Source organism: Mytilus galloprovincialis, chromosome 3 (assembly GCF_965363235.1).
Source record: "Mytilus galloprovincialis chromosome 3, xbMytGall1.hap1.1, whole genome shotgun sequence".
NCBI lineage: Eukaryota > Metazoa > Mollusca > Bivalvia > Mytilida > Mytilidae > Mytilus > Mytilus galloprovincialis.
The window spans coordinates 88,274,051-88,300,300 of NC_134840.1; the positions used below are offsets into that span (position 1 = coordinate 88,274,051).

Sequence of the window (26,250 nt, forward strand, 5' to 3'; positions counted from 1 at the left end):
GTTAACTTTTTTTACATTGATAACCTTTTTCAAACCTTCATGAAATTTTGAAAACTTTAAACACACCACCTAGACATCACTTCCACACTTGTTTAAGCATCCTGAAATTCCATGTTACTTGTACAGAAGCTAATTTCTATACAGTCTGGGTTATTTTTTTATACAACATCAACAACCATGATAAACTTTTTCAAACTTTCATGAACTTTAATCAACTTAATCTAAAAAAAAGGAGATGTGGTTACTGCCTGTATGATTGCCAGTGCAATGAGACAACTTTATCTTAAAGACCGACGGAGAAGTAACATGTTTACAGTAACAGTGTTTTCCCCAGACTGTTTAAGGGTTGGTGTATTCAGCCCTCTAACATTCACATTCACAGCACTACATAAATAAGTTTTGCTGTTGTTTATTAAATTTCCTGCTTACTTATCTCACATGATCATTGTGTTTACTATTTCTCAATGTGTTACAGTGTTACACTGATCTCTGCATTTGCATGCTTTGCAGGCACAACAAAGGTATCTATGGAACTCTTTCAAACATTAAAAAAAAAATTGTACACATGAATGTCAAAGTTAATTCAAACATTTACAAAAATTCATAATACAACTTAGACACTTAAGTAACTCCCAATAAGCAAGGGTAAAACAGGATAAAAATTATGCAGGTTTTCTTATATATGAAGCCTTGGCATTCCAATTGTTGAATAAGTTTATTTGATGTATTTCATGTTTGACACATATACATAATTTATTCCCTTGTATTCATGTTCATGTTATAGTTATTATGATAAATGACAACCTAGTTTGTATAATAGATTTCCAAAAATAAAATAGTAACAAAATTGTTGATTTTTGGGATAAAGAGTGTATTCATGTCATGTGATCAAAATTCACTTGATACATTTTGTGTAGTTATATTTTTCGATATTTTTCTCTTATTGAGAGACAAAAAAATATTGCATTGAAGATAAAAATTCTTTTCATCCTCTTATCATCAAACAGTTATGGGTCAAACTATATAGTTACCAATTTTTCAGACTTTATCACTACTTTTGAGGAAAGTATATTGGAATGAACACAACATTATATACATCCTACATTTGTATGTTCATTAAATTTAAAAAAAATTATCAATAAAATATATATATACTCAAGATATCAAAGTTACAAAATGATGTGTACATGCATATGTACATGTATACAGGGGCGGATCCAGCCATTTTAAAAAAGGGGGTTCCCAACACAGGATAAAAGGGGGGTGGGGGGTTCCAACCACATGTCCCCATTGGTAAGTAAGTAAGTAAATTTTATTTATAGTCGGGCATGATATGTACAATTTAACCAGGTAAACATGAGTTCAGTAGAGCTCTTAACCGACTTGATATTTAAAACAAATTACAAATTATCAGCACATTTGACAGACTACATGTACACATACATAATATAATAACAAAGCAATCATGCATAAATCAAAGCAAGCAAGCTAAAAGAAATGCATTGAAAAAAGGGGGTGTTCCAACTATATTTTGTGAACAAAATGATTGTAAGCTGTAAGATGTTCAAATGATGTGTACCTGGCATGTATTATTTTACTTGCACTTTATATTCATAGTTCATTGGTCAATATTAAGTATTCATGTTTTGGTCTCACATTTCTTGTATGTTATAAGCTAAAGGTCAACTATATTTGGTACTAGTATATGAAGTGATTGTACACAATCATCTAGCTTGGATTTTTCTGAACAACATTGGTAGCATGGATTTATATTGATGATGATAAGATTATTAGTTACATAGTGTGCTAGTGACCTAATACGGTATATATGGGGTCAGTAAATTCCATATTGGGTGAGAGTGAAGCTCGAATCCCCTATGGAATTTACTGACCCCATATATACTCATTACGTGACTAGCACACTATGTACTAGTAACAAATTTATCTTACCGACTATCTTAACGTGTAAAATTTAGACTTGTGAAAATGAGCAAGCTAGTCTTCTATACTGTTAGCATTAAGAAACTAATACCATTGATCCTACAAGAACAATAGCCAACGATAACAACTTGTTAGGTTTAAATGTGTTTAATGAATTTATTTCAATTTTAATCATCGATTTCGTCGTCTGTTGAAACATTTAAGATTTTTTCTCAGTTCTGTTTTGTTTTTATAAAGGGACGTAACACCACTACTAACCATGTATGAAATAAGCCCCACCTCCCTACTACCTAATATGGAATATAAAGGGACGTTACTCCACTACTAACCTGTATGAAATAAGCCCCGCCTCCCTACTAACCTAATATCAAATATACACGGTCTTCACGCGGACGCTTTTAACCAATCACATTCCTAGAAATGTATAGGAGGTAAGATAATATGTTATACCTGTACTTTATCAGCATAAAATCAATCATGGTCAATAAAGCAAGACATCTTCAACTGACACTGAAGAAAAGTTTTGCACTCAAAGATGGTTGTTTTTCAGTTTTTGCACAACCTATAATAGAAAGAGAGAAAAAGAAAAAAGTTAAGAAATTGTTCAGCATAATTAGTGAAAATTATCATCAATACTAGACTAACAAAAATGTATCTATATTAAAATTAGATCTACAAATAAGCTAACATAATTTATGGCAATAAAGGAAAAAAATAGATATAGTAGAGAAACATGTGGGATATGAAAATGATCAGATACTGTACCCAAGATCCAAGATGTACAAGATTAAGTGGCTGAAATCAGCAGTTGACTCTATATAGGAGTAATTGCCTGGCCAAAGTCTTTGATGATTTAAAATTTGTTTAGATGTTGGTTTTTTGGAAAATTTTGGAAATATAGTTATTTGTTGTGTGTTTTTTGCATTGAATCAATTTTATGCAAAAATGAAAGGGTGGTAATACATGCTACTTTATGCCTCAATGTTTAAGTAAGCAATAACTTGCAAAGGTTCATAGAAGAGGGGGACATATGGCAATAGTCAAACAATCTTGTCCGATTAGAATCCATTTGACTTTACGGTCCACTAAACAAACAAAATTACACATTGTACAGTGTATTATTTAAATCACATTATAAATTTTGATTGAGTGTTTTATTTAACTTGCAGGTGATTGTTGGTTATTGGCTGCTATTGCCTCACTTACCTGCAATGAAGTACTTCTTAATAAAGTTGTACCACCAGAACAGAATTTTACTGATGAATACTGTGGTTTGTTCAAATTTAACATCTGGCATGAAGGAGACTGGACAGAGGTTGTAGTGGATGATAGGCTCCCTTCATATATGGATAGTTTGGTGTTTATGCACTCAGCTGATAAACATGAGTTCTGGAGTGCCTTACTAGAAAAAGCATATGCAAAGTAAGTAGTTTGATGTAAACTGTTTTGAATGTTGTATTATAAAAAAAATTGGTTAGATTTGATTTTTAATCTTATGAAACTACATGTAATTAAAAAGATGGAAGACCAAACTGTACGTTACGTGTATGGAAATATTTGTGAAAAGCATTCTTTGCAGTTTACCTGACAACATGTAAAATTTAAAAGTACTGTTTGAAAATGATATTGATATAACTAACAAATTCAAATGAAATATACTGCCAAATTCCAAATTTATTATAAGAGAGCAATGGAGGCTCCTTCTGACATCTATTTTTTAACCTTATATAGAACACTGACCTAGATCAATTTATTCTGCAGATTGCATGGATCGTATGAATCTCTTAAGGGAGGAAGTACGAGCGAAGCTATGGAAGACTTTACTGGAGGTGTGACAGAAATGTTTGACCTTAAGAAGGCCCCTAAGGATCTTCTCACCATCATGTTGAAAGCCCATGACAGAGGATCATTGATGGGTTGCTCTATTGATGTACGTCAATTAATTTATATACAGTGTGCTGGCATATTTCTATATTTATATTATAACCATGCTTTTTCTGTATATTTTATCGTAGACAATAATATAAATATTGGATATCAACTACATAAGACAAAGACTTATGTTGGTTTTAACATGTTTGAATTGTGGAGTTTCTAAATCTAAAATCCTATCCACATCTTAAGATATTTTATGAGAAGTAAAGCAGTGAAATGGTTGGATGAATAAGGACAATCTTTTTATGGCACCCTAGCTAAAGCAAGAGAGAAATTTGATAGTAAATGGGAATTAATTAAAAACTTAGTTCACATGTGAGGAGAGATCTTTCTATTTTGTACTTACTTAAGGCTTTATAATAGATCATGTAGAATTAATAATATGTTGATGCACATCACAACTGGACAGTGATTTGTGTGCATCTTAAAAGTACTATCTATGTTTATTGATATTGTTATATATATATATTGATATACTAGATTTTTGAATTATCTCTCCTTGACTTATGTTGACATTTATTATGTGATTCTGTCCAACATGTTATCTGTTAATGATTGCTGGTGGCCTCTCCTGGTACCTCTCATGTTCAACATCATTGTATAGGCAGTGATGCATATGGCTAGAGGAGAAGGCTGTTGTCATCATTAACCTTATCAGCATATTCAGGTATTCTACTCCAGAGTGATAAAGGATGTGTATGATCGAGTAGAAAATTTAGAACAATTAGCATAACTAACTTTTTAAGTTTAAACTGTTATTGAAAAATTTAATATCAATACATGTATTATGAATTAACTATATAATTATGAATCACAATACTTGGTGTGTTTTCAGATGAAATAAATTACAAAAAAAACTTTTTATGGCACTGAAGCCACAAATAAACATATCATAGATACCAGGATTAAATTATGTATATACGTCAGACGAGTGTTTTGTCTACATAAGACTCATCGGTTGCGCTCGAATCAAAAAAAGTTAAAAGGACCAAATAAAGTATGAAGTTGAAGAGCATTGAGGACCAAAATTCCTAAAAGTTTTGCCAAATACAGCTAAGGTAATCTATTTCTGAGGTAGAAAAGCCTTTAATAGTATTTCAAAAATTAAAAAGTTTTGTAAACAGTTAATTTATAAGTATGACCATATCAATGATAATTCATGTCAGCACAGAAGTGATGACTTCTGGGCTTGTTATACCAAAACCAAAGCTATTGTTTCATATTTCTGAATAGATCAATTAACATCTTCCATGTAAAAGTGCAGCAACAACTATCTTGAACGATGAATGATTGTGACCATTCCTTGATCTGAATTAAATGCTATGGTTGTCAGATTTATTTTTAAAAATCTTTGTCAGTTTCTAAATAATGAATAAATCATACCTGATAGATCAACAATATTTCATATTTGAGGATTTGTCACTGTTGTCCTAGACAATTTTCAACTTGAATTTGTCCATATCTAGTGGTAATGGAGAAGTTAAGTTTTCAGAATTTTGGTCTTGTTTCCAACTTTCAAATGATTCCAAAATATTAGGTATGCCAACGTGCTGTTAAATATAAATATGTCTGATATATCTTATATTTTTATGGCCTAGATAGGTTAACATTATTATGCCCCACCTACGATAGTAGAGGGGCATTATGTTTTCTGGTCTGTGCGTCCGTTCGTTCGTTCGTCCGTCCGTCCCGCTTCAGGTTAAAGTTTTTGGTCAAGGTAGTTTTTGATGAAGTTGAAGTCCAATCAACTTGAAACTTAGTATACATGTGCCCTATGATATGATCTTTCTAATTTAAATGCCAAATTAGAGTTTTGACCCCAATTTTACGGTTCACTGAACATAGAAAATGATAGTGCAAATTTCAGGTTAAAGTTTTTGGCTTCAGGTTAAAGTTTTTGGTCAAGGTAGTTTTTGATGAAGTTGAAGTCCAATCAACTTGAAACTTAGTATACATGTGCCCTATGATATGATCTTTCTAATTTAAATGCCAAATTAGAGTTTTGACCCCAATTTTACGGTTCACTGAACATAGAAAATGATAGTGCAAATTTCAGGTTAAAGTTTTTGGCTTCAGGTTAAAGTTTTTGGTCAAGGTAGTTTTTGATGAAGTTGAAGTCCAATCAACTTGAAACTTAGTATACATGTGCCCTATGATATGATCTTTCTAATTTAAATGCCAAATTAGAGTTTTGACTCCAATTTTACGGTTCACTGAACATAGAAAATGATAGTGCAAATTTCAGGTTAAAGTTTTTGGCTTCAGGTTAAAGTTTTTGGTCAAGGTAGTTTTTGATGAAGTTGAAGTCCAATCAACTTGAAACTTAGTATACATGTGCCCTATGATATGATCTTTCTAATTTAAATGCCAAATTAGAGTTTTGACCCCAATTTTACGGTTCACTGAACATAGAAAATGATAGTGCAAATTTCAGGTTAAAGTTTTTGGTCAAGGTAGTTTTTGATAAAGTAGAAGTCCAATCAACTTGAAACTTAGTATACATGTTCCCTTTGATAAGATCATTCTAATTTTAATGCCAAATTACAGAATTTATTCCAATTTCACAGTCCTTTAAACATAGAAAATGATAGTGTGAGTGGGGCATCCGTGTACTGTGGACACATTCTTGTTATGCCCCGTCTACGATAGTAGTAGGGGCATTATGTTTTCTGGTCTGTGCGTCCTTACGTCCGTCTGTTCGTTCGTCTGTTCGTTCGTCCGTTCGTCCGTCTGTCCCATGTCAGGTTAAAGTTTTTGGTCGAGGTAGTTTATGATGAAGTTATAGTTGCATCCATTTGTAACTTTACATACATAGTCATTATAATAGGGAATTTCTAAAAAGTACCTCAAATTTAGGTTTTGGTCCTCATTTCATGGTTCATTGAACATGAAAATGAGATTGTGTGAAACAGCTCTTTGCCAGGTTAAAGTTTTTGGTCGAGGTAGTTTATGATGAAGTTATAGTTGCATCCATTTGTAACTTTACATACATAGTCATTATGATAGGGAATTTCTAAAAAGTACCTCAAATTTAGTTTTTTATTATGCCCCATTTATGGGCATTATGTTTTCTGGTCTGTGCGTCCGTTCGTCCGTCTGTTCGTTCGTCCGTTCGTCCGTCTGTCCCGCTTCAGGTTAAAGTTTTTGGTCGAGGTAGTTTTTGATGAAGTTGGAGTCTAATCAACTTGAAACTTAGTATACATGTGCCCTATGATATGATCTTTCTTATTTAAATGCCAAATTAGAGTTTTGACCCCAATTTTACGGTTCACTGAACATAGAAAATGATAGTGCAAATTTCAGGTTAAAGTTTTTGGCTTCAGGTTAAAGTTTTTGGTCAAGGTAGTTTTTGATGAAGTTGAAGTCCAATCAACTTGAAACTTAGTATACATGTGCCCTATGATATGATCTTTCTAATTTAAATGCCAAATTAGAGTTTTGACCCCAATTTTACGGTTCACTGAACATAGAAAATGATAGTGCAAATTTCAGGTTAAAGTTTTTGGCTTCAGGTTAAAGTTTTTGGTCAAGGTAGTTTTTGATGAAGTTGAAGTCCAATCAACTTGAAACTTAGTATACATGTGCCCTATGATATGATCTTTCTAATTTAAATGCCAAATTAGAGTTTTGACCCCAATTTTACGGTTCACTGAACATAGAAAATGATAGTGCAAATTTCAGGTTAAAGTTTTTGGCTTCAGGTTAAAGTTTTTGGTCAAGGTAGTTTTTGATGAAGTTGAAGTCCAATCAACTTGAAACTTAGTATACATGTGCCCTATGATATGATCTTTCTAATTTAAATGCCAAATTAGAGTTTTGACCCCAATTTTACGGTTCACTGAACATAGAAAATGATAGTGCAAATTTCAGGTTAAAGTTTTTGGTCAAGGTAGTTTTTGATAAAGTAGAAGTCCAATCAACTTGAAACTTAGTACATTGTATACATGTTCCCTTTGATAAGATCATTCTAATTTTAATGCCAAATTAGAGAATTTATTCCAATTTCACAGTCCTTTAAACATAGAAAATGATAGTGTGAGTGGGGCATCCGTGTACTGTGGACACATTCTTGTTGGTCCTCATTTCATGGTTCATTGAACATGAAAATGAGATTGTGTGAAACAGCTCTTTGCCAGGTTAAAGTTTTTGGTCGAGGTAGTTTATGATGAAGTTATAGTTGCATCCATTTGTAACTTTACATACATAGTCATTATGATAGGGAATTTCTAAAAAGTACCTCAAATTTAGTTTTTATGCCCCACCTACGATAGTAGAGGGGCATTATGTTTTCTGGTCTGTGCGTCCGTTCGTCCGTCTGTTCGTTCGTTCGTTCGTTCGTCTGTTCGTTCCTCCGTCTGTCCCGCTTCAGGTTAAAGTTTTTGGTCAAGGTAGTTTTTGATGAAGTTGAAGTCCAATCAACTTGAAACTTAGTACACATGTTCCTTATGATATGATCTTTCTAATTTAAATGCCAAATTAGAGTTTTGACCCCAATTTTACGGTTCACTGATAGAAAATGATAGTGCAAATTTCAGGTTAAAGTTTTTGGCTTCAGGTTAAAGTTTTTGGTCAAGGTAGTTTTTGATGAAGTTGAAGTCCAATCAACTTGAAACTTAGTATACATGTGCCCTATGATATGATCTTTCTAATTTAAATGCCAAATTAGAGTTTTGACCCCAATTTTACGGTTCACTGAACATAGAAAATGATAGTGCAAATTTCAGGTTAAAGTTTTTGGCTTCAGGTTAAAGTTTTTGGTCAAGGTAGTTTTTGATGAAGTTGAAGTCCAATCAACATGAAACTTAGTATACATGTGCCCTATGATATGATCTTTCTAATTTAAATGCCAAATTAGAGTTTTGACCCCAATTTTACGGTTCACTGAACATAGAAAATGATAGTGCAAATTTCAGGTTAAAGTTTTTGGTCAAGGTAGTTTTTGATGAAGTTGAAGTCCAATCAACTTGAAACTTAGTATACATGTGCCCTATGATATGATCTTTCTAATTTAAATGCTAAATTACAGTTTTGACCCCAATTTTACGGTTCACTGAACATAGAAAATGATAGTGCAAATTTCAGGTTAAAGTTTTTGGCTTCAGGTTAAAGTTTTTGGTCAAGGTAGTTTTTGATGAAGTTGAAGTCCAATCAACTTGAAACTTAGTATACATGTGCCCTATGATATGATCTTTCTAATTTAAATGCCAAATTAGAGTTTTGACCCCAATTTTACGGTTCACTGAACATAGAAAATGATAGTGCAAATTTCAGGTTAAAGTTTTTGGTCAAGGTAGTTTTTGATAAAGTAGAAGTCCAATCAACTTGAAACTTAGTATACATGTTCCCTTTGATAAGATCATTCTAATTTTAATGCCAAATTAGAGAATTTATTCCAATTTCACAGTCCTTTAAACATAGAAAATGATAGTGTGAGTGGGGCATCCGTGTACTGTGGACACATTCTTGTTTTATAAATGTATTTAGTATAACAATAACATTTGTCTTCTCTGGTATTATTGGACTGACCATGATATTCAGGATGTTTATTAAATGTTGTTATGGATATAAAAAGGAAATGCACTTGTACAGTATCATCAGCCATGATGATACAGAAAGTTTTATATATCAATAATTGTTAATGTAAAATTATTTGTTTTAGGCTGATCCTAACCAATTAGAAGCAGAACTGGCAAATGGGCTGATTATGGGACATGCTTACAGTGTTACAGCAGTTAAAATGGTACATGTTATGTTTTATTTTTAGCTCACCTGGCCCAAAGGGTCAAGTGAGTTTTTGGAAAGATTAGAACTTGTTCTAAATCTTTACTAAGGCACTGGCCTCCCAAACAACAGGACAGGTTAGCTACTGTTACTAAATGTATTCACACTGAAATATAGTTCCCTATTGTTCTTATGCATGTGCACATAATACACATATAAACTGAAAAAATATGTATATTATTGGAGCAGTTCATTCAAGAATGTATGTCATTTAGGTGTGTTGATGTGCAGGCTTTCTTATAAACATTTTGATTAGGTAATTCAATGGATTGATACAATACTAGAATGATTGACAACTGTCATTATCACTAAACAATCAGAGACAAGGTAGACCTTTAATTGCAATGCCCCACCTCCTTAACTGTCAATCATATTGATCACATTACTTATCAACCTCAGTCTAACATAATTATACAGACCTTGCAATATACAGACCAGCTTATCCCGACAATTTCACCGGGATTGCATTGGGATCCCGATCGATCCCGTTTTCCTTTTCTCTTGGGTTGTTTATGATCAAAAGCTAGTATCTAGAAGGAAATTTTGTTAATATTTTGTATCTGTGTATCTGTATTTTACTTATAAATGGACTTAGTTTTTCTTCCAGTTAACATTACATCCAGTCTGCAGTTAAAGTTTTTAAAACATTTATTAGATTCATAAACTATCCAGGATTTTTTACCAAACTTGGACAGAAGCTTCCTACAATCCAAACATGGTATCAAGCGGAATATTTTTATTGATTTTTTCCCTCATTTTTGTTGATCCTGCAATTTACAGCAAAAGTAGGCGAGACACTGGGTTCCATGGAACTCTTACCAATTTTTTCCTATTCATTTTATTGGTACAAAAGCACACATTCTTCATGTGATAACAATGTTAAATGAAAGCAAGTGTTTAATTAGTTAAAAATCAAGCTTATTTCAAGTCTAATTTGATGCATAACTCACAACAAAACAATTCCTGTGTTCACCAATTCATACCATCAATATGAGATGACAAAAAGATATGTTAATGACTTGGGAATTAAAATTCAATGAATAAAAATTTTCAGTAGAAGTGAACATAATTCAGTTATGTTCAGTTACACCTGGATCATGCAGCTTGGTCAATTAATTCCTAAACAAAAGATTTGTATGTTTTTTCGAGTTCTAGAAAAAACAAGGCTTCACTTATTCATGTTTTGTTGTTCCTAGAATACTTTGAGTATTTACAAATTCAACTGATGCAGTTATAACGTAAAACGTGCCCTTTTGTAAATTTCATGCCATAAATTGAAAAATGAAAACACATATAACTGGGTTTGTTTACACCAGAAATCAGGGAGGTTCCCTGAAAGCAGGGAATTCACGTATCCAACATTTTCTGACTTGTGCCCAACCTGTTCGAAGTCGAAGAAAAAAGTAGATTGATTTCAAAGCACGATTCAGACCATTTTTACTCAAAGATTTTATCCTTTAAGGTTCCACTAAGTCAAAATATAGGACACTTCATAAACATCTAAACTTTGCCTGTATTTTTCAACCTATAATGAATAAAGTCATAAACTATGAGAACATATGTTCATTTAAACATACTTAACATATACACACTGTGTAAATTGTAAATAAACTTGAAATTGTTATGTTGTGGCCAAACTGGTTCTTGGGGTGAACACTAAATTTTCAAAAAAATCTGGAGGCCTGCAAGACGACTTAATTTGTTTAGAATTGGTATGGACGAATACTGTTATATCTAATGCAGGGCAAGCTCATGTTGATTTTTCATAAAATGTATTGATTTTCGAGTTTCAGTTAATTTCATGTATCTAAGTGAACGAATATCGAAGGTACAATACAGAAATAGGACAAATATGCCATTAAAACATATGTATGTGACAAATCAACATGAGCTTGCCCTGCATTACATGTAACAGTATTCGTCCAACAGTTTAGGAATTAAGGGCCAAAAAAGGGCCCAAATAAGCATTATTCTTGGTTTTCGCACAATAACTTTAGTATAAGTAAATAGAAATCAATGAAATTTTAACACAAGGTTTATGACCACAAAAGGAAGGTTGGGATTGATTTTGGGAGTTTTGGTCCCAACATTTTAGGAATTAGGGGCCAAAAAGGGCCCAAATAAGCATTTTCTTGGTTTTCGCACTATAACTTTAGTTGAAGTTTATAGAAATCTATGAAATTTTGACACAAGGTTTATGACCACAAAAGAAAGGTTGTGATTGATTTTGGGAGTTTTGGTTCCAACAGTTTAGGAATTAGGGGCCAAAAAAGGGCCCAAATAAGCATTATTCTGGGTTTTTGCACAATAACTTTAGTTTAAGTAAATAGAAATCAATGAAATTTAAACACAATGTTTATGACCACAAAAGGAAGGTTGGTATTGATTTTGGGAGTTTTGGTCCCAACAGTTTAGGAATAAAGGGCCCAAAGGGTCCAAAATTAAACTTTGTTTGATTTCATCAAAAATTGAATAATTGGGGTTCTTTGATATACCGAATCTAACTGTGTATGTAGATTCTTAATTTTTGGTCCCGTTTTCAAATTGGTCTACATTAAGGTCCAAAGGGTCCAAAATTAAACTTAGTTTGATGTTAACAAAAATTGAATCCTTGGGGTTCTTTGATATGCTGAATCTAAAAATGTACTTAGATTTTTTATTATTGGCCCAGTTTTCAAGTTGGTCCAAATCGGGGTCCAAAATTAAACTTTGTTTGATTTCATCAAAAATTGAATAATTGGGGTTCTTTGATATGCCAAATCTAACTGTATATGTAGATTCTTAATTTTTGGTCCCGTTTTCAAATTGGTCTACATTAAGGTCCAAAGGGTCCAAAATTAAACTTAGTTTGATTTTAACAAAAATTGAATCCTTGGGGTTCTTTGATATGCTGAATCTAAAAATGTACTTAGATTTTTTTATTATTGGCCCAGTTTTCAAGTTGGTCCAAATTGGGGTCCAAAATTAAACTTTGTTTGATTTCATCAAAAATTGAATAATTGGGGTTCTTTGATATGCCAAATCTAACTTTTCAATTGCACAGTATTGCACAATAGCAAGAAATATCTAATTGCACAATATTGTACAATAGCAAGAAATTCCAATTGGATTTCAATTAGAGTTATCTTTCTTTGTCCAGAATAGTAGTTGAATCAACTTAAATCATTGTTTTATACAATATACAATGTATATTCACTTTTACTACCAACTGATAGATTAAAACAATCTTTACCATTCAGTAATAACAAGCACTTTTTTTACATTTTAATATTTTATGATGTATTTAAATGAGTAGTTATTGTTGCAAACTTCATTAGAAGTTTGAATTGAGATCAGTTTTGAAATAAGGGAAAGGGGGATGTGAAAAAAAAATTGGGGGGGTCAATTTTTTTCATTTCAGATTTCATAAATAAAAAGAAAATTTCTTCAAACATTTTTTTGAGAGGATTAATATTCAACAGCATAGTGAATTGTTCTAAGGCAAACATATTTTTTTTAAGTTCATTAGACCACATTCATTCTGTGTCAGAAACCTATGCTGTGTCAACTATTTAATCACAATCCAAATTTAGAGCTGAATCCAGCTTGAATGTTGTGTCCATACTTGCCCCAACCGTTCAGGGTTCAACCTCTGCGGTCGTATAAAGCTGCGCCCTGCAGAGCATCTGGTTGGAGTTGAGGTCACAATAGTTTATGAATTAGGGGCCAAAAAGAGCCCAAATAAGCATTATTTTTGTTTTTTTCACCATAACTTTAGTATAAGTAAATAGAAATCTATGAAATTTAAACACAAGGTTTATGACCATAAAAGGAAGGTTGGGTTTGATTTTGGGAGTTTTGGTCCTAACAGTTTAGGAATAAGGGGCCCAAAGGGTCCAAAATTGAACTTTGTGTGATTTCATCAAAAATTAAATAATTGGGGTTCTTTGATATGCCAAATCTAACTATGTATGTAGATTCTTAATTTTTGGTCCCGTTTTCAAATTGGTCTACATTAAGGTCCAAAGGGTCCAAAATTAAACTTAGTTTGATTTTAACAAAAATTGAATCCTTGGGGTTCTTTGATATGCTAAATTTAAAAATGTACTTAGATTTTTAATTATTGGCCTAGTTTTCAAGTTGGTCCAAATGGGGGTCCAAAATTAAACTTTGTTTGATTTCATCAAAAATTGAATACATGGGTTCTTTGATATTTCAAATCTAACTGTGTATGTAGATTCTTAATTTTTGGTCCAGTTTTCAAATTGGTCTACATTAAGGTCCAAAGGGTCCAAAATTAAACTAAGTTTGATTTTAACAAAAATTAAATTCTTGGGCTTATTTGATATGCTTTATCTAAATATGTACTTTGATTTTTGATTATGGGCCCAGTTTTCAAGTTGGTCCAAATCAGGATTCCATATCAAGTATTGTGCAATAGCAAGAAATTTTCAATTGCACAGTATTGCACAATAGCAAGAAATATCTAATTGCACAATATTGTGCAATAGCAATTAATTTTCAATTGGAGTTATCTTTCTTTGTATAGAATAGTAGTTGATAATATATGTTGGAAATTTGCCAGACATGACTATGATGTCATTTTCTATTTTTATTTGCCAATAACTTTATGTAAATAACTTCATTGGAAATTTGCCAATATAAAATGTTGCTGATGAAGCTTTTTTCCTTATCTTATCTAAAATGTTTTTAGATAATGTATGTTGGACATTTGCCAAACATGACTATGATGTCATTTTCTATTTTTATTTGCCAATAACTTTATGTAAATAACTTCATTGGAAATTTGCCAATATAAAATGTTGCTGATGAAGTTTTTTTTTATTGTTTTATACAATAAACAATGTATATTCACTTTTACTACCAACCAATCTTTACCATTCAGTGATAACAAGCACTTTATTTTACATTTTAATATTTTATGATGTATTTAAAAGAGTAGTTATTGTTGCAAACTCCATTAGAAATTTGAATTGATATCAGTTTTGGAAAAAGGGAAACGGGGATGTGAAAAAAAAGGGGGGGGGGGGTTTAAATTTTTCTCATTTCAGATTTCATAAATAAAAAGAAAATTTCTTCAAACATTTTTTTGAGAGGATTAATATTCAACAGCATAGTGAATTGCTCAAAGGCAAAAAAAAAACTTTTAAGTTCATTAGACCACATTCATTCTGTGTCAGAAACCTATGCTGTGTCAACTATTTAATTTTAGATTTAAAAAGTTTGAAGAAGAAATCTTTAATTGATTTGTAAAATCTTGACATTTGTTTTGTGTAAAAAAAACCCATGTAATGTCAAAAATTTGATCACAATCCAAATTCAGAGCTGTATCACGCTTGAATGTTTTGTCCATACTTGCCCCAACTGTTCAGGGTTCGACCTCTGCGGTCGTATAAAGCTGCGCCCTGCGGAGCACCTGGTTATCTAGTTCTAGTTTATTCCCATATAAAGTAGCTTGAACATTAATATTTGGTGACATATTCATAATATTTTCTAATTGTTCAACCTCTTTTTCAAGCTTAGATGTATGTTCTCTATCCTCTCTATTTTTTTCAATACTATAAGAGATGGACAAAGTCCTGATCTTCATCTTCAGGATTTCAAAAAATAATTGATCATTACATAAAAGTTTAACATCGAGACAATTTTGAATGTCACCTGAAAGATAATACTCAGAGATAGTGTCCTTTATACATGTCTTAATTTTCTCAACCATACTCAACTTCTCTTACAAGTTGTGAATTAATTTCCAATACCCCTTTCCCCGCTTAGCAATAGTGGCAGAAAAAGTAAAGACAATGGCAGAATGATCTGTCTTTAACCGGGTATAATCTTTGTGTTTTTCATAAGAGAATATACGTCCTCAGTAACTAAGAAATAGTCTAGTCGACTTTGTTTAATAGGAGATGGTTGACGCCAAGTAAATTTTCTGTCAGTAGGGTGACATGTTCGCCAAGGATCAAATAATTCTAATTTTTCAATAATTTCTTCAATCTTTTCGCAAGATTTGGGATGTAAAATGTTATATGTATCTTAATTGCAGTCCTGGACAACATTCCAATCACCACATAATAAAATACTAGTATTAGCATACAATGTTATTTTATATAATATATCATCAAACAATAATGGTTCATCCGTATTATATCCATAAAGACATACTAAAGTCAATCTCTGTTCAAATAAAGTGATATCAATAACAATATAACGACCATTCTGGTCAAATTTAGTGTCATGAATAGTAAAATCTAAACCCTTTTTAAACATGATACTAACTCCAGCGCTTCTATTGTTATGATTGTTATGATGACAAAAGATGCAAGTATTGCCCCATTCTTCTTCCCATATTTTTTCAACATCTTTACTGCTATGTGTTGCCCAATCAAAGACATCCAATCTTTTCTTCTTATTAGAAAATAACCCCCTTACATTCATAGATAGTATAGTAATATTATTATCTATTCCCATAGGTTATGTATATATAACAGATAGTACATAAACCAGAGAGCAAATAAGTTAATTGTAAAACAGTAAGAAAGTACATATTGTAATCACATACACACAACACACATACAACAAAATGACACTGGTGATAATATACAAAACACATCAGATTGGTTTCACAGTATTGGCGTAAACTATGAACAGTATTTAAAAATTAATTAAAAAAAAAAAAAAAAAACACAACAAAAAAAAATGTATCAACATAGACTTGAAGATTATCTTACTTGAAGTTTTTTTTTCTGTAGTCTAATAGTAATTTAAAGCAAAGAATGTATTGATTGCTTATTTATTTATTTATTGAAGTCACAGAGGTGTAGCCTGGTAAAAGTAACTTGAATTGAAGGGGGAAACACCTGTTTGTTATCTTGAAAAATATTTTGAATTATCTCCCTTATCATCAAAACTTCCAACTATGCTCATAGTCTTTAATCTAAGCCCAAGAATTTGCATCAAAATGATGTTGAATAAAAAGTGAACTTATCTCAGGCACCACTTAGAAAACACCATATTTTCAAATTAACTGTCACATCAATTATATTAAGTTCACAGATTCCACATGGTTTCTCTCTCAATTTTTAGGTGACAATTGTTGTAAGAAGGGATAAAAATGAAATACACAATACCAATCAAGAAATGTATCTTTTTTTTTCATTATATGTGATTTTGATTTTTTTGCTAAATTTAACTTTTTCAATAAATTGCAAAATTAGAATATTTTAAAAACCATGCATATCTAAAAATAATTACTTTTCAAATAAATCTTGAAAGTCAGGATAAACAATATCAAAGAATATTTCCAAAAAAAAAAAAAAAACCCACAAAAAAAAAAAATAATAAAAAGGAGGGGGGGTTCAACCTCACATGTGTCTGTGCATTTTCCTAAAACTTTTTAATTTTACCAATTTTGTGTTTAAAACATCTGTTAAGTAATATTATCAGTCTCTTTATCAGTATGAAATGACAGATTTATAGCCCTACTTAACCATTTTATAATTGAGAGAAGATTTGAAATTTTCACTTTCTTGTGCATGGATTAAGGACTGCATATACAATGGAATGGAGATGTAACATAAACAGATGAGACCAACATTTCTACAATTTAAAAAAAGAGTTAGAGTTATCTCCCTTCTTAAGATCAATATCTCAAAACAACTCATGAAGCTGTTTTCTTTCTAATTTTCTCTTCTATATTGTCAAACAAGTCAAACTTTATTCTTTTGTTACCACTTTTACTGTTCTGGAGCTTCCCATAAACACTACAGTTATAAAACCAAACATTCTCTAGTTTCCCAGTTAGGTTTAGTCTTGACATCAGTCCTAAGTTCTTCTGGGTGATATCACCATGGAACTTTATATCTTTTTTCAATCCTTTTTTGCTCCTTTGATCTTAATTTTCGTATCTATGTTTCTTACTTTGGCAATGATTGGTCATATTGCCCCTTCTTTTCCAGGAATGCATTGTATGGCAATTAAATCAGTAGGCTCCAAATTAATCTTCAAGTCTTTTTTGATAAGGTTGATAAATTCAGCATGTAGATTTTCATTGTTTTTTTCTGGATAGTTCACAATGTGAATGTTGTGCTTCCTTGAATATTGCTCGTTGTAATTTGCAGATTTCAAAGCATCCACACTTCTTAAATTACAATCCTCCACTTTTTCATCCAACTCCTTAATCTTAATTTCTTTCTCCCTTAGTTTCTCCTTCAGAAGGTGATTTTCCAGGTTTAGAGAATCAACATTGTCTTGCAACTGTCCTTTAACTTACTATTGAATTCTGCAGTGATAGAATCTTTTAGTGTATTCAATAATTGACTAACAATACTTGTAACAAGTTCTTTATAAGTCGCTTTGTTTGACTAGCGACTCTAAATCAGATTTGATCACTGTGTCCTGAAGGGATTTTTAAATATCTTTTAAGTCTGAGTGAATGCTCATAATGTCAATGTTGTCAATACTTTCCTCAGACACATCTAAATGGGTTCGTTTGTCTCGCTTTGGTGGTTTTTCTTGTTGATCTTTGTTGCCTCCAGGTTGTTTGGCAGCTAACAATGATTGTACAGTCTTAGCACCTGCCTGGTTTTTGCCTAGAGACATACTGTGGTAGTCATGGATAACAATGGATACTAATGAAATTAAATCCAATTTTGCACACAAAAAAGTTTAAATCCTCTGTATCTTTTTCAAATGATATATTTTTCACAATTAAGTCCAGAAACAGATAGTCCATCAAAAACTGAACATACACATATATTTTCTGTTTATGTTGTTACGGCCAGAAATCGCCTTTAAATTGTAGCCAACAAAAGACACAAATCAATAATAAAATTTAACAATATTTAATATACAAAAGTTTACAAAAGGTATTACACAAATATTACTGTTAACTTAACTGTCAAAATATGAGTCCAATCTGTTATCTTTATCTGTATCCGGAAATCTTTCGGAATCCAATTTGAATATTACGTTCACTACTAATGTCACAATCCAGTATGATGTTGTTTTTAGAATAAAAGTGTCAATCCAAATGCTATGAATACTAATGTCTATCAATGTCTATGTCCAAGTTTAATTATGAGAGTTTAACTTTAGTGTCTGTATATATAGTGTTGTCAATGGAAAATTCTAGAACACTCTATAATGGAACATTGTGGAAAATCCTGGAAAGTTACAACGGAAGTTTCTGGAATAACGTAGAAGTTTAAATTACGCATCTTTTATAAGGATCATTCTAGAAAGTTCCAATCATTCTGTGATTGTTCCAGTGATTCCTAAACTGCACAATTATAAGATTATTTGGTAAACAACTATCAGGCCATACAACACAAATTAGGCCAACATAAATAAACATAATAATTACAATATCATAACACCTCCCCCCTTAAAAGAAGTTTTAGTGTAACAAAAACTTATCATGAATAATATGAACAAAAATACATAATATATACAAAGTGATTTAATAAGCTCTAGATAAAGCATCAGCTATTACATTATCTTTACCCTTAATATGTTTTACAATTACATCATATTCCTGTAACAATAAACTCCACCTAGTCAACCTCTGATTCTTGTTTCTCATTTTATGCATGAAGGTGAGAGGATTATGATCAGTATAAACAAGAATAGGATATACAGTGGGATTCAAATATACATCAAAATGTTGAAGTGCTGACAACATTGCAAAACACTCTTTTTCAATAGTTGAATAATTTTTCTGATGTTTATCTAATTTCTTAGAAAAATATGATATAGGTTTTTCAACATTATCATCTGTCTCTTGATATAAAACAGCTCCTATTCCTACATCGCTTGCATCAACAGCAAGTTTAAATTGTTTTTCAAAGTCTGGAGTAATCAGAACTGGACTATTAATTAAAAGTGATTTGCTATTTTCAAAAGCTTTTTGACAATTTTCACTCCAGATAAATTTAGAATCTTTTCGTAAAAGATGAGTCAATGGTTGAACAACAGTAGCAAAATTTGAACAGAATTTCCTGTAAAATCCTATCATGCCTAAATATCTCATAAGTTGTTTTCTATTTGTAGGAGGTGGAAATTTGGAAATAGCTTCCACTTTAGCCATAATAGGGTTTTACTTGACCTTGGCCAACTGTATGCCCTAAATAATCAACAGTGGCCTGACAAAATTCACTTTTACCAAGATTAACAGTCAAATTTGAATATGACAATCTATCAAAAGTATCATACAAATGTGTTAAATGCTGTTCCCAGCTATCACTACATACAATAAGATCATCAATATAAGCATAACAACAGTCTAAATCTTTTATAACATTATTGATCATTCTTTGAAATGTAGCTGGTGCACTTTTCATGCCAAATGGCATTACAGTATATTGAAATAAGCCATCTGGTGTAACAAAAGCTGATATTTCACGAGCTCTCTGTGTCAATGGAACTTGCCAATAACCTTTCAATAAATCAAATTTGCTCACAAATTTTGCTTGACCAATATTGTCAATACAATCGTCTATCCTTGGAATCGGATAGGAATCAGATTTTGAGACTGAATTTACTTTTCTGAAATCAGTCACGAAACGAAAAGTTTTATCTGGTTTTGGCACAAGGAGACAAGGAGAGCTCCATTCACTGTGACTCGGTTCAATAATATCATTGTCAAGCATATATTTAATTTCTTTTCTCATAACTTCAAGTTTGAGTGGATTGAGCCGATAAGGATGTTGCTTAATTGGAGAAGCATCTCCTACATCAACATCATGACAAACAGCAGTGGTTTTGTTTGGCACATCTGGAAAAAGATTTTTAAAAGAAAATACCAAAGTTTTTATTTCTTCTCTACGATCAAAAGACAGATGTGCAAGTTTTGAATCTAAATTTGACAAAATTTCTGAATTTTTCAATCTAACTGTCTCTTCCATAGTTTTACAACTAAAAGTTGGTTCAATTACATCTGGTTTGTCATGATTGTTCTCAAATTTAACCATGCCTAAAGTGGCAACTGGTTTACTATCACATAGTACATTAGTACGCTCAAAATATGGTTTTAACATATTAATATGACACACTCTATTTTGTTTGCGCCGACCTGGAGTTTTTACAATATAATTCAAATCATTAATTTTACTCTCTATTGTATAAGGACCACAATATTTAGCCTGTAAAGGATGTCCAGGGACTGGCAGAAATACAAGTACCTTATCACCAGGCTCAAAAATTCTGTCCCTGGCATCTTTATCATACCATATTTTCATTTTGTTCTGTACATTTTTTAAGTTTTTCTGAGCAATTTGACAAGCAGTAAACAATTTTTCTTTAAATCTAGATACATAGTCTAAAAGATTCAAGTCAGTATGTTCAGTAAGCCACTTTTCCTTAATCAATTTTAATGGTCCCCTTACAGTATGACCAAATACCAACTCAAAGGGACTAAATCCAAGGGATTCTTGAACAGCCTCTCGAACCGCAAATAGTAGAAAGTGAACTCCATCATCCCAGTCTCTGTCAAATTGAAGACAAAAAGTTCTAATCATGTTCTTCAATGTTTGATGAAAACGTTCTAAGGCACCTTGAGATTCTGGATGATAAGCACTTGATCTGTACTGAGCAATCCCTAACTGGTATACGACTTGCTGAAATAAACCCGACATGAAATTTGATCCCTGGTCGGACTGTATAGACTTAGGAAGTCCTACTAATGTGAAAAATTTGATCAAAGCTTTGACGATAGTAGGTGTCTTGATATTTCTGAGCGGAATAGCTTCAGGAAAGCGGGTAGATGTACACATGATCGTCAATAAATACGCATTTCCAGTCTTGGTCTTTGGTAAAGGTCCAACGCAGTCAATTAGAACTCTGCTGAAAGGTTCGTCAAAGGCTGGAATAGGCAGAAGAGGTGCTGGTGGTATTTTCTGGTTAGGCTTACCAACAACCTGGCATATATGGCATGATTTGCAGTATTCTGCAACATCGTTTCTAAGTCTGGGCCAGTAGAAATGTTGCAATATTTTTAGGCAAGTCTTCCTTATACCTAAGTGTCCAGCCAAGGGGGTGTCATGGGCAAGACCAATAATTTCTTGCCTATAAACTTTAGGCACCACCACTTGGTACACCACTCTCCATTCCTCCTCTGGGGTAGCATCAGGAGGCCTCCACTTCCTCATTAAAATGCCGTCCTGATGGTAAAAGCATTCGGCCACTTTGTCTGCTTCCTCCTGTGGTTGAGCCCTCTGGCTGAGCTGAAGAACCTCAGGGTCTTTATGTTGTTCTTCGAGTAAATTATTTCGGTCTAATGAATGGCTGTTTACATCTGGCCATGGCATAATAACATTCTTGTTAACACTAGGTGGTCTTATTATGGCCTTTTCTGAGCTACCAGGACCTTCAATGTCGGCTAGGAAAGTGTCAGAAAGGTCCATGTAATCAAACTGGTTTTCTTGCAAATCCTCATCTTGTTGTTTTCTAGCCATCGCCCTAGTAACAACACAAGCTGGATACAATTCAGCATCATCTTCAGGTGATTTAACATCCACCACCGGTTCACTGGTAACAATTGGTTCAGCAACCACTTTGTTCCTAGCTAGATCATTTCCTAGCAATAAGGTAACACCCTCAACAGGGAGATTAGGACGAACACCTACAACAACTGGTCCAGTTATCAAATCTGACTTCAGATAAATACGATGGAGAGGAACATCTATACAACCTAACTCTACACCTTGTAACAAAACGGAGGCACCAACAGAAGTCTTCTCGGACAAAGGCAACACACCTTCTAACAATAAAGACTGAGAAGCTCCAGTGTCCCGTAAAATCTTAATAGGCTGAAGAGTGGTATCATCAACAATAGAAACAAACCCATCAGACATAAAGGGTTTGTATTCCTCCATGTAATCACAAAAACTGGACTTAAAAGCCTGACTCGCAGGACATTCCAATGTACTGGTAATATAAGGTGTCGTACAAGCACTGGTCTTCGGCTTATTATCTCGTTCATTCTTCTTCTGGAGTCTAAAACAATCAGCCATCAGGTGACCAATCTTCTTACAATAAGCACAAGTCAGTGACTTCTTCTCAAAAGTATCAAATTTTGGACTAGACATATTATAACTGGACTGACTCTTATTCTGTGGAACAGGCTTACTATCAGTACGCTCAGTGCTTTGATTTTTGTAATTTCCACTGGAAGTATTAACGTTTTGACTCTTGAAACTTCTTTTATGTGAAAGAGTATAATTATCTGAAATTACAGCCGCATCATGTATTGACTCAACAGTTTTGTCGTCTAAATGTGTTTTTAATTCTGAATGAACACATTGTTTAAACTCTTCTAATAACATCAATTGTCTTAGTTGATCAAAATTGTTTTTTGTTTTCTTTGAAGTAAGCCATTTATCAAATAGATCTTCTTTTTCCCGAGCAAATTCCACATAGGTTTGCGAATCAAACTTTTTATAAGATCTAAATTTCTGTCTATATATGCTTCTGGTACTAGCTCATAGGCTTTCAAAATTTCCTGTTTCACGGTGTCATAATCGGAACTTTTTTCTGATGGAAGTGCAGAGTATATTTCAGCGGCCTTTCCTTCAAAAACACTTTGTAGCATTGTAGTCCAATATGGCTTTGGCCATTTCAAATTATTAGCAATTTTCTCAAACTGTGGAAAATATTTATCGACTGTTTTTTCACAAAATTTTGGAACCAAACGTATATTTTTTGCTGCATCAAAATAATCTGATTTCGACTGGACTTTAGTGTTGCTTTCTTCTTTGACCATTTCAATTTTCAGTTTTTCCATCTCTAGCCTTTCTCTCATTTCAAGTTCTTTTAATTTTAATTCATCTTCTTTTATTTTCTCCCTCTCCTTCATTTCCAGTTCTTTTAATTTAAATTCATCTTCTTTTTCTTTTCTCTCTATTTCCAACCTTTCCTTCATTTCCAGTTCTGCTTGTTTTAATTTAAATTCATGTTCTAATTCAAGCTGTTTTAATTTAAAGGCATCTACATTTTCGACCTTAAGTTCAAGAGCCTCTTCACCTAAAATTTCTGCGTCAACTAATTTGTCTATAACCAAATTTTTTATAATTTGTTTTCTCATAGATACTTTAAAATTTAACTGCAGATGTTTAGCAAGCAACACTAATTCGTCTTTCTTTAAATTATCAAAACTCTCCAGGTCTGGCGTTTTCAAAAATTTACCGGCATCAAATGCCATTTTGTAGAATTTTGTTGGCTAGTTATAATAAAAATATTGAAAAAATTTTGAATAATATATTTTCAGGATCCCGGACGAGCCCCCAATTTCTGTTACGGCCAGAAATCGCCTTTAAATTGTAGCCAACAAAAGACACAAATCAATAATAAAATTTAACAATATTTAATATACAAAAGTTTACAAAAGGTATTACACAAATATTACTGTTAACTTAACTGTCAAAATATGAGTCCAATCTGTTATCTTTATCTGTATCCGGAAATCTTTCGGAATCCAATTTGAATATTACGTTCACTACTAATGTCACAATCCAGTATGATGTTGTTTTTAGAATAAAAGTGTCAATCCAAATGCTATGAATACTAATGTCTATCAATGTCTATGTCCAAGTTTAATTATGAGAGTTTAACTTTAGTGTCTGTATATATAGTGTTGTCAATGGAAAATTCTAGAACACTCTATAATGGAACATTGTGGAAAATCCTGGAAAGTTACAACGGAAGTTTCTGGAATAACGTAGAAGTTTAAATTACGCATCTTTTATAAGGATCATTCTAGAAAGTTCCAATCATTCTGTGATTGTTCCAGTGATTCCTAAACTGCACAATTATAAGATTATTTGGTAAACAACTATCAGGCCATACAACACAAATTAGGCCAACATAAATAAACATAATAATTACAATATCATAACAATGTTAACACTCTAAAAACTCATCAAAATGCCAAAAAACTGCAGAGCTAAATTAGCTCACAACTACTCTAGTGGCCATCTTGTTCTTTTCCTCTGTTCAACAAAAATTGAATCCTTGGGGTTCTTTGATATGCTGAATCTAAACATGTACTTATAATTTTTATTATGGGCCCAGTTTTCAAGTTGGTCCAAATTGTGGTCCAAAATTAAACTTTGTTTGATATCAACAAAAATTGAATCCTTGGGGTTCTTTGATATGCTGAATCTAAACCTGTATTTAGATTTTTGATTATAGGCCCAGTTTTCAAGTTGGTCCAAATTGCGGTCCAAAATTAAACTTTGTTTGATTTCAACAAAAATTGTATATATGGGGTTCTTTGATATATGCTTAATCTACCCATGTATTTAGATTTTTGATGTTTGGGCCCGGTTATCAGATTGGTCCACTTTGAGGTCTAAAGGGTCCAAAATTGAACTTTATTTGATTTCATCAAAAATTGAATTCTTGGGGTTCTTTGATATGCTGAATCTAACCATGTATTTAGATTTTGGATATTGGACCATAATAGGTAATTTCCAATTTCCAATTTAAAGTTTTTAAGTTTAAGTTCTTAGACCACATTCATTATGTGTCAGAAACCTGTGTTGTGTCAACTATTTAATCACAATCCAAATTCAGAGCTGTATCAAGCTTGAATGTTGTGTCCATACTTGCCCCAACTGTTCAGGGTTAAAACTATGCAGTCGTATAAATCTGCACCCTGCGAAGCATCTGGTTTGTTATTATCTTGAATATTATTATCGATAGAGATAACTGTAAATAGCAATATTGTTCAACAAAGTAAGATCTACAAATAAGTCGACATGACCAAAATTGTCAGTTGACTCTTTTAGAAATTATTGTCCTTTATAGTAAATTTTTATCAATTTTTATCAATTTTTGTAATCTTACAAAAATCTTCTCCTTTGATTACCTTGTAAACATCAAAGGAATGCTGATCCAATTCCATCATCAGGTGGAGTCCTCCTTCCTTGGCTGTTTCGGCGCTATTCCACAACAACCTCCAGAAGTGCGCCGGCTCAGGTGATCAATCTGAACCTGGAACTGGATGGCCTACACGGCTCCGATGTCTCAGCTGATGTCATTGCTGTTCTTCTGTAACTGAATGCTGTTCTGTATATCTATATCTGTCCATTATCTACACAATAACTGTTCATTGTTCTATCACTTTGCACTTTTCCACACTTCGTCTCTTTTCCTCCAAATCCACTGTGATGCCACTTCTGCTTCTCTACACACTTCTGTAATCAGTTTCTTCCTCTCTGCTCCTACCACTCCCAAGGTCCTAAGTGCCCGCCACATTGATTGTCCTGCAAAGCCCCTGCATCCGACTTCTATTGCCATACACCACGTCCTCCATCCCCGCTGTTTGCAATCCTCTACTAGCTGCTGGTATTTTGCCATCTTTCTTTCATAAGCTTCCTCTATTCTGTCTTCCCATGGGACTGTTAGTTCCAGCAATACCGCCTGCCTAGTTCCCTGTGACCAAATGACTATATCTGGTCTTAGCGATGTTGCTGCTATTTCTGCTGGGAAACTCGTGCATTGATGTATGTCTGCTGTCATCTGCCAGTCTGATGCTGTTCCAAGTATCCCTTAATTAACCTTCTGCCTGGTTGTCTTTCTTTTCTCCAGCCCTCACAA

At 32.7% G+C, this 26,250-nt stretch overlaps 1 protein-coding gene across 7 annotated transcripts in view; it reads left to right on the top strand.

Moving 5' to 3' along the window:
• The window catches only part of LOC143069298 (calpain-9-like), a 128,958-nt gene that overhangs the window by 28,738 nt on the left and 73,970 nt on the right, over nucleotides 1–26,250 (top strand). For all 7 annotated transcript variants that reach the window (XM_076243862.1, XM_076243861.1, XM_076243864.1 and 4 more), the window contains 3 exons: nucleotides 3,111–3,363; nucleotides 3,703–3,871; nucleotides 9,536–9,616. In XM_076243862.1, coding sequence (XP_076099977.1) covers nucleotides 3,111–3,363; nucleotides 3,703–3,871; nucleotides 9,536–9,616 — 503 coding nt within the window. The remainder of the gene's footprint in view (nucleotides 1–3,110; nucleotides 3,364–3,702; nucleotides 3,872–9,535; nucleotides 9,617–26,250) is intronic.